This window comes from Ursus americanus, chromosome 17 (genome assembly GCF_024610735.1).
Source record: "Ursus americanus isolate L20-20 chromosome 17, mUrsAme1.1.p, whole genome shotgun sequence".
Classification (NCBI taxonomy): Eukaryota; Metazoa; Chordata; class Mammalia; order Carnivora; family Ursidae; genus Ursus; species Ursus americanus.
In genome coordinates, this window is record NC_142143.1 from 32906368 (window position 1) to 32923374 (window position 17007).

A 17007-nucleotide genomic window follows, 5' to 3' on the forward strand; every position below is an offset into this window, starting at 1 on the left:
TCCATGGACTGATGAATGGATAAAGAAGATGTGGTGTATACACACACACACACACACACACACACACACACACACACTGGAATATTATTCAGTCATCAGAAAGAATGAATTCTTGCCAATTGCAATGAAGTGGATGGAGCTAGATTATATTATGCTAAGCAAAACAAGTCAGTCAGAGAAAGACAAATAGCATATGATTTCACTCATATGTGAAATTTAAGAAATAAAACAGATGAACATAGGGGAAGAGGGGAAAAAGAGAGGGAAGCAAACCATAAGAGATTCTTAACTATAGAGAACAAACTGAGGGTTACTGGAGGGGAGGTGGGCAGGGTGATACGCTAAATGAGTGAGGAGTATTAAGGAGGGCACTTGTGATGAGCACTGGGTTTTACATGTAAGTGATGAATCACTACATTTTACTCCTGAAACCAATATGACACTATATGTTAATTAACCAGAATTAAAATAAAAACTTGAAACAAAAAAAGGATATTTTGTAAAAAAAAAAAAAAGGTCTATTAAAAGGGAGTGGTTCTTTACCTTACATCATTTAATATAATTTGATATTTCATTAAGTATTCCTTAAATTTAAGTGCATTTTTTTTTTTGCCTAATAGAGGATATGCACCATCCTCTCTGTCCTGCTAGTGACATTCAGAAAAAAGCAGCAATAATAATCAAAGAACTTTAGTACAATTTACAAGAGAAATCATGGAAACCCCCATAGATCAATATTGCAAAGTAGAGAAGAAAGTATTTTTAAATTCAGCTTTTAAAAAATCAGATAATGTTATTATTAAATAAATGGGAATTATAGAGAGAAATAGTTAAATAATACTAACATCTAATTTCACAAAACAAAAGGTAATAATATGACAGTGCAGTCATGCCATTGTCCTGAGATACTGTTCCACATAGAATCATTCAATCTAAACCTACAATGAAGTTTAATTCTACTCTCCCTCACTTTTAGGGGGTGGGGAAGATCCCCAACTATTAATTTTATTTGAATATTTTAAGGGAAAAGTCCCTCCAATACTCTAAAATGAGATTGTGGTGATAGCTACAGAACTACAAATATATTCAAATTGATTTAATTGTACTCTTAAATCTGGTGTATTTTATATAATTGATATTATATCTCAAAAGACTTGATTTTAAAATGTGCCCTCTACTGGGAAACTGGGGTGAGTCAGGCTACTAATGCGGAAGCCAACTGGCCTTCCTGGCCAGTTATGAAACAGTGTGAGTCTAAGAGGCTTGTGAGGCCAGAGCAGCAGGTGAAGATACCAGGGGATTCAACCTTGCCATCAATGATCAAATTACCTTTGCCTCACTTTTTCCTCTTAAAAAAAGAGAAGGCAGAAATAAACATACTGGTTGAAGGAAAAAAGTTCTTACATGTACACCTGTTTTTGCCAAGCCCATTCCTTCAAAACAACAACAATCCTGAAAATAACTATCAGCCACTAGAATATCTGATATACACATAATGACCATATGACCATTAAGTGAAATTAATGTAATGCCCAATGTACTTGAGGTTGTAAAAAAAAAAGTAAACTAAACTAAACACATTTCATATGGGGGAAAGTAAACAAAAACATATAACTTCGTATCAGGAAGCATAGGTAGAAATGTTCCATGTTCTATAGGCCGCTTTCTTTCTATTGCTATTTGAACTATTCCTAGTGTATTTTATATAAGCACACAAATCCGTAAATATACCATACATTCATATATACTCTTCTAGATGATAACATGTCTTCACATTTCACAGAACAAGAGATAATGCAGTAGAACACTCTGGGATATATTTCTCCCTTCTGATTCTGAGATGCATGCTAATTTAAAGGGCAAAAAATGCCCCAATTATCTTTCTTACTAGGCACTGCCTTTCTAAGGTAAAAATGCTTCCATTTAATAAGTAATATCTGTGCAATTGTTATTGATTTTATAGACTTTCTACTCTTTCTTTTATAGTGAAATGGTGAAATTAAGATTGTAATAAGATAATTGTTTAAAACCCAACCCTTATTTTATATTGAAAATATATTTTAATTGTATTAAAATACTAATTGATAAGTATTTTTTTGAAATACTGGTTTTTGACACCTTCAATGTCCACCAAATTTTTAAAATGTTTTCCAAAGAAAATTTTAATATTAAAAAAATAGAATGGTAGAACAAACCTCCATAACCATTATCTATTGACCTGACAATTTCAATACTTTGCTACACTTGTTTTACCTATCTTCTTATGTATATATTTATTGCTACATACTTTGAAGAAAATTCTAGACTCCCATTGCTACATATTTAATAGACACCTCTAGAAAAGTATAAAATTGGTGTTAATCAAATTTTTCTTTAGTTTGAGACATTACTGAATAGAAATGTTAGTGTCTATTTGCAATCATGCTATATAATGCAGAAATTTTAAGATTTAAAATGTACAGAAGACAAAGTATTAAAAATTCTAAGTGGTCCACTTCCATTCAAATATATTTTTCCCATTAGTATATATAAAGTATATATACTAAGTATATATAGATATATAGATAAAATTAAACATTTTAATTTTAAAGAGAAAGCAATGGCAAACTTATTATAAGTCATGTTTATTTCTATCATATTTAAAAATTTCTGTTTGATAACGTAAGTCTGTAATTCTTCTAAATGCTGAAATCAGAAATATAATCTGCCTTTTAGATGTGTAAATCCTTTGCCCCAAAAGTTAGTATGGCAAGCTTCAAATATAGTTAAATATTTAAAATTCCAGAGTTTAATTTATAATATATAATGCAATTTGTGTATATTGGCAGTAAAATAAATATATTAGAATATCATTTCCACATGGGTTCACTTCCACTGATCTAGGCTAAATTATCGTGTAAAATTTAAATAAAATTAGTTATACTGATGAAACAGCTTTATAAGACTTTCACATAAAAATGTAAGAAATTTAAAATTATATAAGCACTGATACAAATACTAAACTACTATGCTAATGAATTAATACACTAAATTAGTATTTTAGCTCCAAGAACTGCATTTTGACTTTTATTTAATTATATTTTATATATAATTTTTTACATGTATACTTCAGGACTACTGAGGATTTAAAAATTTTATTTTAAATACAATTATCCATCTTTATCTTTTTTTCCTATAAATCCCTTTATTTATTTTTTTAAGCTTTTTGTTTTAATTCCAGTTAGTTAAAATACAGTGTTATACTAGTTTCAGGTGTACGATATAATGATACAATTCCATACTCCATTTTTATCTTTTTTACCTTTCTACATATCTATGATTAAACCATACCTTCAAAGTAACCATCTCTTCTGGGCTGTGCCATCTTTGGTGATTTTGTAGCAGAAACTTTATTTTCATTGTTTTTGAATAATGCTAGGCAAACCATGGGATCTAAACAAAAAGCAAGATAAGACAAAAGTTCAGCTCTGGCTTATTCCTTCTCTGAAGAGGCTATAGTTTTTATGATAGTAAACATAGTAACAAACCATTCATATATTCTTGGTTATCTGATTAAGTATATAGCCAATACTTAACACAAAGCACAGAAATACTAGTAATGTGAAAAAATTACAATAAAATTTTCTAGTTATGGCATCATCTTTTTATTTGAGGAATTGCTTTACTATTTATTATTATAGCTCCTTTTTTAAATTCCCGATATTTCTGCTGGAATACAGTAAAATTTCCATAAATGCAAAGTAGGCAAAAGGCATTATTACAGGAAAAACCATATACCCTACTTTCTCTCCTCTGCATATGAGAAGCTGGGATATAGGAGATGTAAGCAAGACAACGGATAGGATGAGAAACAGAAAAAAAGATCATTTCATTAATTTTACAGATAAATTAACAGTTTCTCTTTTGTCTTAATGTATTATATTTACATAACAAAGAAGTTGCAAAAATTCTATATACATTTTATAGCCAAGAGCATTTTAAATCTATTAATTTTATGAAATAAATAGAATGATTGTAAACACAGAGCCCTATAATTTATTGGTTATGGGGGATTGGTACAGCTGCAGTTTTTGCTTGTCGAAGAACTGTAAGAAAAGAAAATACTGATGTAAGAGGCGGTAGAAGAAAGAGTGGAAAATTATGCATTTAAAGTAGGTTAACTTAAAACCACAAGTTAAGGCAGCATACATTTTCTTAATTTCTTAAATCATCTTGCAAAAGGAGACCTTAAGAATCTTTGCTTAATTCATATCTAATGCAATATATAACTGAATATGCTAAATGGAAAAGTAGGATTTAAATAGTATAAAGCCCAAATTACATATTTTAATTAAATGCTAAGGTAGTGTATTTTTTAGAATGTTAATTAGAAAAACAGAATAGTAGTTGCAGAGTTATTTTTCAAGCATGTGGAAACTGAAGATTTCCATTAGTCTAGCAATAATTTATCATTATTAAGCATGATTTACATGGTTCACAGAGATTATATTTCTCAAGATTAGGGAAAATATTAGTTAATATTTGGGCATACCTCATAATTGTATGTGACCTAAGGTCTTATTCTGTATTATATCTTATAACCAACTGATCTTCCTACACATTCTCCTGCTCTTCTTGCTTTTCTATTTGATCTATGTATTTCCTAAGCAAAGACATTACAATTCGACAGACCTGGGTGACCCCAACTTTTACTAGATGTATGACTCTGGACAAATTGCTGTTACCTTCTGCCATTCCCCTCTCTGTTCAAGAGCAATAATATTGACTTTGAAATACTATAGTGAGAAATAATGAAATAATGTGTGTAAAGCATCAAGACTCATGTCTACATAAGTACAGGAGCTCAACAAATGGCAGTTAGGAAATACACAATAACAACAGAAATAACAATAATATATCCCACTGGAAATTTTATTTTTGGGAAAGATCTTAAATCCTGCACAGAATAAGGTGGGGTATATAGGATATTAATTGATGGATCCATAATTGGCTTCATCTTATTTGTTTTATTTATATAGGACATGGATCTTAATAGCTATGGATCTTTTATAAATTCTTTGGTATTCCCTTGGGCAAATATTCTCTTCATGACATGATTTCTCAATATGTAAAACAGAGAAAACAATAGCACTTTCCTCATATTATTATCAAGATTAAATAATACACATAAAATATTTAGGAGAGTTGTCTAGCTCAGTTTACTCAAAAAGATAATTTTATTCACCAGAGGCACATTAAGAGCGCTACATTTTCTTTTTTTTTTTTTTTTAAAGATTTTATTTATTTATTCGACAGAGAGAGAGACAGCCAGCGAGAGAGGGAACACAAGCAGGGGGAGTGGGAGAGGAAGAAGCAGGCTCATAGTGGAGGAGCCTGATGTGGGGCTCGATCCCAGAACGCCGGGATCACGCCCTGAGCCGAAGGCAGACGCTTAACCGCTGTGCCACCCAGGCGCCCCAAGAGCGCTACATTTTCAATATCCTTTCATTCTAAAACATTGTGATTGCAACCTTAAATTTATAACTTACAATAATGCAAGTTGCAAAGGGATAATGATAAGAAGCAAGAAACATAGTAATTCTAGGTGGGAAAAAAAAATCACTTGATTTTGATAGTCCCTGGAAATATTACTGTGAAGTAAGATACTACTCTTACCTCAAAAAGTACAAAGTCAAGCAGGAAAGTCAAGGAACAATTTATTGAAAAGAGTACAGCTTGTGATAGCTTTTTCTTGCATTATAAAATCAGTTTTATACATTTAAATTTACTCCTTTAAGATCATCAATGGCAGGTCTACGTTGCTGTTTTTAAAATCTTTTATCTCCCAGTATGACTTGCCCAATGTCTGGGAAATAGGTTTTAAATACATTTTTATAAAATATTTGAAGAACCCCATAAGGAAGCTGAGTTTCTATTAAATCTCATTTAAGTAACATAACTTTATTTAGGCATTAGAATATCCTTAAAATTATTTTATGCCCCATTTAATCCCTTTTCAGTTTCTATAGTCCTAATCTTAGCTCACTGGTTGATCTTATTTGTGTAAGCTTCATACATAAAAACCTGCTTATTATCCATTTTGTATGTACAAGTACATACAACAGTGCTGAATGACTAGCGGTACTTCATCATTTTATTTGTTTGTTTGTTTGTTTAATTTAGTTTTAGGAGGGGGAGAGCCAGAGGGAGAGGGGAAGAGGGAATCTTAAGCAGGTTCCATGCCCAGTGTGGAGCCCAATGCGGGACTCGATCTCACAACCCTGAGATCATGACCTGAGCTGAAATCAGGAGTTGGACACTTAACCAACTGAACCATCTACACACCCCTGTATTCCATTTTTATAAGGAGTATTATTTACTAATTTAAATTTGCCTTCCCAAATAGAAACATATATTTAAATGACTGTAATATACATACCCAATCATACACATACACACAGTCAAATGTATTTAGTGACTTTTATCTAATTTACTGCTGACTCAGTTAATAGTTATTTATTGAACATCTACCATATGCCAGGCATGATATCACGTTCTGGGAATTCAGTGGGGAAAAGGGAGAGTCTTGGCCCTCCAGTCTTACTATTTAAATGGACTTTATTTTTGTTTTGTTGAAAGCACACAACAAAGTAACATTTGATCAAAATTCTTATAAATTCTTTTTGGAAATCACTGAAGTAAACAAAGTAAATTATCAACAAACTTGATTTTGCCACAGTTTTGTCTATACTGTTCCCTTTTGATCCTTAACATTCACTCCTTAGTTACCTTATCATTTTGCAACCTGATCTCTTTGCTATAGTCCATGAAGTGCTCAATTCATATTAAAAAGTTACCCTAACTTATTTTCTACCTGGCTTCATTCTTGACTATAACTAAATATTCACGTCCCATTCTCAAGCTATTGTCATCACTGAAATAAAATAAGCAAGTATTTACTGAATGCTTAATACGTACTTGACAGTATGTTAGTTATTACAAACAGCTGCAAAATAATTCTTAACCCTAGTTGTGGTCCTACATTTATAACTAAATTAACTTTGTTTGTTTCATCCTACCCTTTCTTCACTGTATGAAATCTGAAATGTGACATGCATAAGTAATGATAAATGCTGGAAAACCACATTACGTTTTTGTCCTTATATTCTTAGCCCTTAAACTTCTTATCATTTGCTCTCCATCCAAACCCCTATACTCAGAATTCATCCTCTCTAAGGAGTGTTCCACATGAACCCCAAGCACTTATTCTCTTCCCCCATCCTGCTCCTCTCAATCTTGCTACCAGTTATGCTCACTACTTTTAGGTTATTGACTCACATTTTCAATAAACCAGCAACTCTCATCTTGCACATGATGCATGATGCTCTCCACTGTAGTTATAAACCCTAAACTTCCCTAGGTATCTGCTAAATCCAACACAGATCACCAGGTTCTAAATTAGTTCTGTGCATGAGGCAACAGTAAAAACAAAAGACAAACAAATTAAAACCCCATAAAAACAAGACCAGTCATTACCTGTTAGTGCTTATGTCCATAATATTTATTAAGTAATACGAATAACAACAATCAGCACCCAAAGTCAAACTGAATAAATATAACTCCTCACAATTTTAGATTTCATCCTATGGCTTCCATTCAATTCCTCTTCCCACTTCCCCTCCTCCTCCTGTTTTTTCTGTTTAAAGCAGATGGCCTCATTTATCCCAATAGAAGTCATCAATACTGACTCTCCCCTGATGGTTGCCTACACTGTACATCTCCTTAGCCCCTTTCTTCTTTACTAATCAGCAGACTCAGTGGTATTCTTTCTCTATCTGCAACTTTCTTTAAATAATTGACCCCCTGCCTTTTGTTCTATTTTCACTCTCATCTTAAATCAAATATTGTGATGTGGACTCATATCCCTTGGCTAATAAATATATAATATAAATATAAATATAATATATATAAATATATAATATAAATATATGTATAAGATACAAACAGTAAGTATTATGTGTTTGCAACTAAGCAACTTGTGCTAAGGTTTTTCATGGTAGAAATGTGAATTAAAGCTTCTGTGTATTTATGCCCCACCCCCATGAGGATTACTGCTCTGTTAGATTGGAGGATGTAACTGATTCCATTTAATTAAAAGTTTCTATTCTCTGACGCTCCACCTACCACCCACCCTCCCTACCCCCAGAGATGGCTAGTCTCCAGCAGTTTTATGGACAATGTTGCCCTCTGGTGGCTTAAGATTTTCAAGTTGAAGGTTATCCATATAAGATACAGATCGATTGACCGATCGATCGATCTCCACGTAAATTTGAAAATTACTAGTAAATTTTTAAGCGTTTAACAGAATTTAAGTATATAAAATACCATTTTAATTTATTAGTAAGTAAAAGTTTAAAATTATGGCCATTATTTTAGGTAGATTTAAATAAATTAGTAGCATATCACAGATCGTTTGAATTGTAAACTGGAAAGGTACTAGAAAGTTATTTTTCTGTAAGAAGAAAACCAGAGGTACAGAGTCTTAAATGATTCATTCACAGATACAAAGTGACATATGAGCTACATTATTAATCTAGTGGGAGATCAAAGTATCATAATTGGAGAGGATCCCACTGATTTTCTTTTTCATGACTTCATCCTTAACCTTACCTTGAATATTTCTATTCTGAATATATGTTGTGAGGGGGCAGTAGAGAAAAAGAAGGAGGAGAATTTAAAGGTCATCATTAACATTTTCAGAATTCAAATCTCAAAGAAAAATTTGCTTTTATTTCATCAATCTAATATTTTGATCAAACAAAAGCAAAACAAAAGCTTAACAGAGATATAATACCTCCCACAGTAGTAAGAATGCAATTTGGTTTACAATCCTGTAATTAGAGTAATGATCCCCATAAAAAATTATATCATTGCCATTTTGGATTTTTACCTAACAGATTATGCTTAATGACCACTGTCAAAATGTTAAATTTAAGATGTGGTTGTTAACTTGCATGTCTGGTTGTCCTTTTACATTTGTTACTCTACCATGCCACCTTGTGACAGATAAAAATGGGCTTATTTTTTGCCGGATAATGATTATGTCTAATTTTTGTCCATTAAAACATTCATTTTTATTTATGAGCATAGATTCCTTTTTTAAACTTTTGCTAAAACCTATTATTTACTGTGCTGATTTATTAAAAATGAACTTAACAACAACAAAAATCCCTTAGTTGTAAGAATTAGCAAGAAAGACCTATATATTTCCAGAGACAGATTCTAACAAAATAAACTTTCTTTACCTTCACTATCAGAAACTATTGCAAACATTGTAAATATCTTTAAAGAAATAGATCTTGAACATAAATAATAATTATTTGTTGAACTTTGACTGAATCAGTACTTAAGCCACTTCTGATATTTGAACTTACCCCAGGAGTTTCAGAAACTATCATTGTCTCAAAACAGCTATTTAAAGAATGTTCGTTGATACTAATGAAGATGAATAAAAATATACATCGAAGCAATAAAAAAGTTTATCAAACTACCCTAACTTACTGTACTGGATTCTATTTCCCCAGGACTGAAAGAAAGTCTCATTATTGTTAAGACTTTGGAGTTACTATTTCCTTGGGAACTGCCAGATAGTACTCAGTTCACTGAGGTCTGATGAACTTAATACGAGTTTACATCACAGAAGTATGGGATGCACAAAGCAAGTTGAATGGAGCACATACTTACATTTTCTTTAAAAATGTTTAAAATTTCAATCTTTCAAACCTGACAAACTTTTAGTATGCAACAAAAAATACTACAGTTATCTCAAAAAGATTAAAGGTGTCACTAATTTAACACTAAAAAAGGAAAGCAGAACATTTGTGAATATAAAAATAAACCATCAGAAATTTATCAATAAAGTGCTGTGCCAAGAAATATCGGCTATTTCTTAGAAGCCAATGATATTTTGGTTATTTTTATTTTTGTTTTTTAGAAAATATATATATACTTTTTTTAATTCTATGGAATTAATTAAAAATAATAAGTTGGAAAATTAATAAAGAAAAATTAATCTTCTGAATGCTTCTTTGTATACTTATGCAATCTAGAACTATAAGATAAATATAGAGTCTCTGTTTTTCTCAGGACTAATGGTACTTTTATGAAAACATTTTGCTGACATTCAAATCATTGTAAAAGAAGCTGTGAACAAGGAAAACTCAAAACAGCTTTTAAAAAGAGGTCACATTACTTATATTAACCCTTAGAGTCCATGAGTAAATATTTATAAAGTTATAAGTAAATGCTAAGTTATACACAACATGCAAAAATTTTAAGTAGTTTACATTATAGATATAAAATCATAATGACCTGCTATTTCTTGCCCTGACACTATAAACTACTCCACTATTAAATAATAATACTAAAATGATTAGAGGTATCCAAAGAAAGAAATGATTTGGAGAATCAAATGGGATAGAAGAAAGGATGCCTCTGAACATTTCCTAAATTCTGCATAATCCTGAAGATATACATTGTATTTCTTTTCCAAAGTGTCAAGCTGTGAAGCCCTCATAGCTACTATTCATGAAACTAACAAATTTATTGAAATAATTTATCGAATAATCAAGCAATTTTAAAAACACACAAAGGAATAAGCACATGAAGCAGACACTCTTTAGAATCAACATTTGTCAAAGTGAACCAAATTAGAAAATAATTACAGCATAATTCTCAGTGCACAATAGATATAATAATAACGAAGTAAGAAACGGGGAAAATGAAAATAGCATTTACTATATAACAAATCATTTAATGTAATAACATAATTTTCGCTAAGTTTCCTTGAGTTTTTGGAATTATTATCTTAGACATACTCATATCTGTGCATTTCATTTCTGTTATTATTATTAAATATGATTTGGTAAATATTATTTTAAAAGAATTTATCTTTAATATCAGACACACAATTATTACTCAAAGAGCATTCATCACCCACCTAATTTTTTCTTTAATTTCTTTGATTTCATCTTCTGTGCTCTCTTCAACATTTGCTGAGCAGTAGCAATATCCTTGAAGCCCCTATTAAAAGATTGAATTTAATAAAGGCAAAACAAATATCCAGACCATATTAATATATGCAAATGCATATAAACATACATATCTGAACTATATTATACTAAAACAAATTTAGATTCCCATTTAAGAATCTGTAATTTAACAGATACACAGTTTCTTAAAAACGAATTAATTCCTAAAGCCTTGAAAAATATCTACCCTGAACATTTAAAAGTCTCTCAATTTCTTCATATTTTAGTGTAAAATACACCACATACCATTCTTTTGAAATTTTTTCTTCTTTTTCAGTTTTTAGCAAACTCTTTCTGCTGGTCTTTGATTCAGGTGTCCAGGATAAAGTCCTATTTTCTGATCTGGCAATAGAAAAAAACTACACTAACTGAATCAACACAAGTATATCAGCACTTTTTAAAACTACAAGCTGTTTATGTTGTCTCAAACTTGGAAATAAAATCCATTTAAATTACAGAAAAACTTTATCTTGAAAAGTAATAAAAGTCTGCCATTAATTTAAAATGTTTACATTTCAATTACTTGAAGCATATTTCAATCCTTTTGTCGAAAGAAATGCAGCACTGGAATTTTTATTTTAATCCTTATCTCTACCTATATAATAGTATTTAAAAGTTCACTTGTTTACAACAATTAATGACATTATTTCACTGACACTTCACTTTTGTTGTTACTTTAATGAAGCGACTTCACACATTTTTTTTTACTGAAAACCCCATAAAATGATTACACTTTTAACATTAAATGCTTTTCCATCTTCTAAATAAGTAAATTTGTACATAATTTTCATCATTTTATCACTTTTGTAATAAGTGTAATACTCTCCGCATGGGCTGATCCTCTAACAGAGTAATTTAGCTTACCTGCTACGAAACTGCGCATGTTCTGACGAAAACAAATCGTCTTTCTCATTACATAGCCATGCTTGAGCTGGATGACTTGGTAAATTCAGTGAAGTATCATCATATTTTAAGGTTCCAGAGAACTTATCAGGAAAATAATGTATATTAAGTATAAAATACATTGAAAAATTCTAGCATTTATATCCTATTACTTTACATGCATACTGCTGAGTAGCTTCCCAAGGGAAACACATATAAAAATTGAAAATTATAATAAAATTAAATTTATGTAATACACATATAAATGTCCTTTATTGTAGTGGTGAGGGATATGTTTTTTGGTATTGTTTGTATATACAGAATGATTAATTGCAAAGATCTTAAAAATATCAGAAAACAAAAACTTCAAAGATTATCAAATAAATAACAGATATTGCAGTCCATTGACCTCTGACTGAGAATCTTCAGCTGTTGCCCTCTTAATGCATATTTTTGTATTTTTAAAGTGCTGTCAACTAGTGATTTTAGTCTACTGCCAAATATGCAGCTGAAGTATATCATTTTTTTTTTTTGCTACTGTGAAATAAAGTGTTGAAAGAAATCCAAAATAAAGAAAAAAAGAGAAGCAAATCAAAGAAAAGCTATATGAAAAATTACATCTGGGGATGAGGAGGAAGTCAGAGGCTTCTAAAAGTAATTGTGTTTTTCAAGTCAATAAATTGCATTATTAATCACTGCAGCACAGCATAACCTTAAAAAATGAGCAAAAATGGAGCACTAAGAAATTTCCATGACATGTTACCTTTGGCCAGTGCAGCTGGTTTGGGAGAAGCAGTGTTTGTGAAGGGAAGCGGGTGGAATCTAAAGTTAGCCATTCTTTCTCTAAGGCAGCCTGCACAAATAATAAACATTAATGTACATAATTCAGTTTGTATAACTTTTACAAAGAGTCTTTTACATTGTCTTTTATACTACAAATGTTAAGAGAATATATCGGAATTTTTATTTACAGGAAAATGTGCTACTTGCTATTGTGAGATGTTATACTTCTGTTTAATGCAAACATTGTAAAAAAAAAAAAAAAAAAAAAAAAAAAAAAGACTTTTCATCCCTAAGTGGGATAAAGTGAGAATTTGAGTACTCAAGTGTTCCAAAAAATACGAGGTGCAAATTGTTCAGTGTATTTAACTGTTTGATAACCATGATTCTGAGCCAACTCCAGATGTAACTGAGGGAAATAATTCTTTATCTTTTTATAATGCAAATTTTAATATTTTCCACCAAACCTCACTATTGAAAATTTATGGTATTTTGACACATTAGTATCAGTTTTTCCATAAACACTGTCTATAAGATAGCTTTTACTTAATTTTTTCAAAAATTTCACAAATTTTCTGAAGTGTGTGAATGATAAAAAATATAAATTTAAACTTTGAAATACTATTATAGCTCCCTCCACTATTTATCTTAAAACATCTTTACTCCATTTATCTAATTACCAAATTTATCTTATCTTTTGACAATGGAACTATACTAAATGTTACATCATTTAGGATATAATTATCTAAATTTTATTACCTGGATTAGCTAATATGGTTTAGAATAAACTTCTGTGGTTCTATAATGTTTTTCGAATCTTTACAAAAAAGATCAGAATGCCCATGAACTTGTTTTTTAAAAGGTTCTAAAAAAATAAGACATTTGTTATTTTTATTTTTAAAGATTTATTTTTTAAATTTAATTAATTTATTTAGATTTTATTTATTTATTTGAGAAAGAGATAGCAAGCATAAGCAGGGGGAGGGGCAGAGAGAGAGGGGAAGCCGACTCCCCAGTGAGCACAGAGCCCTATGTGGGGCTTGATCTCACAACCCTGGGATCATGACCTAAGCCAAAGGCTCAGACTAAGCCACCCAGGTGCCCCTTTTTAAAGATGTATTTATATATTTTAGAGAGAGGGAAAGCACGAGTGGCGGTGGGGAGGGGGGCGAAGGAGAGAGAATCTCAAGCTGACTCCACACTGAGCAGGAGCCCTACATGGGGCTCAATCTCATGACCCTAAGATCATGACCTGAGCCAAAACCAAGAGTTGGACGCTTATCTGACTGTGCCACCCAGGTACCCCAATAATCAAACATTTATGATTTAAAAACTAGAACTATATTCTGAGGAGAACTAAACGCAATTTTCCATTTATACAATTTCAGTGTTTCTTGACTATATCTTGAAAGACCATTGGGAAGGAAAGACTAAGACATCCTGACTACGGGCTAGCAGTGCAATGACAGACTTTTACTTATAGAACTTAGTCTTAGAATACCTATTTAAATTCATGTTATTTAAATACGTATGTAAATAGGGCACCTCCACTCAGTTGTCTGACAGGTACATTGTCCAATTTTTTCCAGGCAGACATATATCATAGTTATATATCAGTTATACATGTTTTAAGAATACATATCTGGCTTAAAAGTGCTATCTGATGCAAACAGGATTCAAGGCTCAGATTTTTTAATTCTTTCTTTTGTATGGCAAATAAAGAAAAAGCCAGTTCTATCCCATGAAAGATCAAGGTCCATGGAATAGCAGCTATTATCAAATTCGTATTCTTACTCTGGTGAAAACTACTAACGTGAAGAGAGAATGTGAAGATGTGGAGACAATATGATAAAAGGCAATGTACCAGAGGATTCTTGGAAGATGGTGGAGTAGGAAGAACTGGGACCCTGTCTCCCAACCTAGAAAATGATTGCACTTACAGAATCTATCTGATATAACTATTTTGGAACTCTGGAGTCTATTGAAGGCATATAACTTCCAGGGGAAAACTTGGATGGTAAATTGTGGTTAATTTTAGTCAATTTCAGCTCTTAGCACAGTAGTCAGCTTTTAGCACAGCTACCTAACTCTATCCCCAGGCCCTGAGTTAGTCAGCTATTCATGTGTTCCAGGATTAGCTTGCACATAGCTTGTAGAGCCAGGGTGGACAATGAGGACCCTGTCCTCCAAATATGGTGATCTGTGCACTGATCATTGATTACTTCTGATCACAGAGGTGCAAAGAGGTGTACTTCCCCTCTTGTTGCAACCCCCTGCCCTACCAGCTAAGTGATTTCCAGGGAATTTAATGGGCTGGTGTCCTTCCCCACCCTTTCATTTTTCTCTTTTTCATCTTTTGGAGCCAGATATCAAAGACTAGGATGCTCATTTTTTTTTAAAAGGCTAGAATATTCTAAAGCATTTGCATATATGTGGGAAATTAGAAGGTCAACATACATATCCAAGGAAAGGCACAGACTCAGAAAAGACCTGAGAAGACCTTAAATTTATAACTCAGGCTGATCCTCAGCCCAGAAACAGCCTACAATAATACAAAAACAAACATAATAAAAGCAAAAACAAAACCCCAGCAAACCGTGGGGAAGAGAATCTAATTTCTAGAATTACCATAATTATTACATTCAATGTCCAATTGTAAATAAAAAAGTCACAAACCATTCAAAGAAACAGAAAAGTTTATGGCCCATTCAAAGGAAAAATAAATAAATCAACCAAAACTATCCCTAAAAAAAGACCTCAGGGCAAATTTACTAGACAAAGATTTTAAAATAATTGTTTTGAAGATAGCCAAAGAACCAAAAGGAGAGAAAATGATGTATAAACAAAATGGAAATATCAATAAAGAGATAAGAAATCTAAAGAGAAATCAAGAAAAAATTTTGGAGCTGAAAAGTACAGTAGCTGAAATGAAATATTCCCTAGTGGAATTCATTAGAGAGATCTGTCTCTGAGTAGGCAGATAAAAGAATTAGTGAACTTGAAGATGGACAATGGAAATTAACAAGTTTGAGAAATAGGAAAAAAAAAGATTGAAGAAAAATGAATAGAACCTAAGGAATCTGTGAGATACCATCAAGCAGACCAACATATATATCATGGAAGTCATAGAAGGGGTAGAGAAAGAAAGAAACAGAATGCATATTTGAAGAACTAATAGCCAAAATTTTCCCATATTCAATGACAGACCTGAATATAAACATCCAAGAAACTCTAAGAACTTGAAATACAATGAACTCAGAGACTCACACCAAGACACATAATCAAACTTTCAAAAAGTCAAAGACAGAATCTTGAAAGAAGCCAATGAGAAATAACTGTCACATACAAGGAATCCTCAATAAGACAGCTAGCAGATTTCTTATCAGAAACTTTGAAGTCCTGAAGGCAGTGAGCTGATATATTCAAAGTGCTAAAAGTTAAACAAAAACAAAAAACAAAAAAAAACCTGTCAACCAAAATTCCTATATTGTCAAAACTGTTTCAAAATCAAGAGAGAAATTAAGATAGTCCCAGATAAACAAATGCTGAGAAGTTTATTACCTTTAGATCTGCCCTGAAAGAAATGCTAAAGGGAGTCCTGCAGGTTGAAATGAAGACACAAGCAGCAATAGGAAGTCATATGAAAAAAACCAAAGATCTCAGTAAAGATAAATACATGGGAAATTATAAAAGCCAATATTATTGTAACAACAGTTTGTAACCCTACTTTTTGTTTTCTACATGATTTAAGGAGACTAATACATAAAAAAACAATTAGTAGTTCAAAAGCTAGTATTATTGTAACTTTAGTTTATAACTCTACATTTAGTTTCCTACATAACTTAAAACACTAATGCATTTAAATGAATTTTGGTTTATGTACATAAACGATATCAACAGAAAGGGGTGGAGATGGAGCTGTAAAGGAGCAAGTTTGGGGATGCTACAGAAGTTAAGAGGGTATAAATTCAAACTGCAGTGTTATAACTTTAGAATATTAAGGGGGATTGAGGAGTTATTGTTTAATACCTATATAGTTTCAGTTTTACAGGATGAAGAGAGTTCTGGATATGGATTAAATGGTGGTGATGGTAAAATAACTTTATGAATGTATTTAATACCATTGAATGTACACTTAAAAATTAAGGTGGTAAATTTTGTTTTATGTGTATCTTACCGAAATTTTTAAAATTGGAAGAAAAATTTTAAAAGTAATGTGCCACTTGAGAACTAACTGTGGAAAGGACCAGTATCGCCAGGCAAGGAGCTTTATTTA

At 31.6% G+C, this 17007-nt stretch overlaps 1 protein-coding gene across 2 annotated transcripts in view; it reads right to left on the minus strand.

Annotated features, from left to right (window-relative positions):
• LRRIQ1 (leucine rich repeats and IQ motif containing 1) overlaps positions 1-17007 on the minus strand; it is a 195245-nt gene that overhangs the window by 81929 nt on the left and 96309 nt on the right. For both annotated transcript variants that reach the window (XM_087868886.1, XM_045779594.2), the window contains 5 exons: positions 12715-12804; positions 11934-12055; positions 11316-11411; positions 10979-11061; positions 3331-3432 (listed from right to left, as the gene is read on the minus strand). In XM_087868886.1, coding sequence (XP_087725012.1) covers positions 3331-3432; positions 10979-11061; positions 11316-11411; positions 11934-12055; positions 12715-12804 — 493 coding nt within the window. The remainder of the gene's footprint in view (positions 1-3330; positions 3433-10978; positions 11062-11315; positions 11412-11933; positions 12056-12714; positions 12805-17007) is intronic.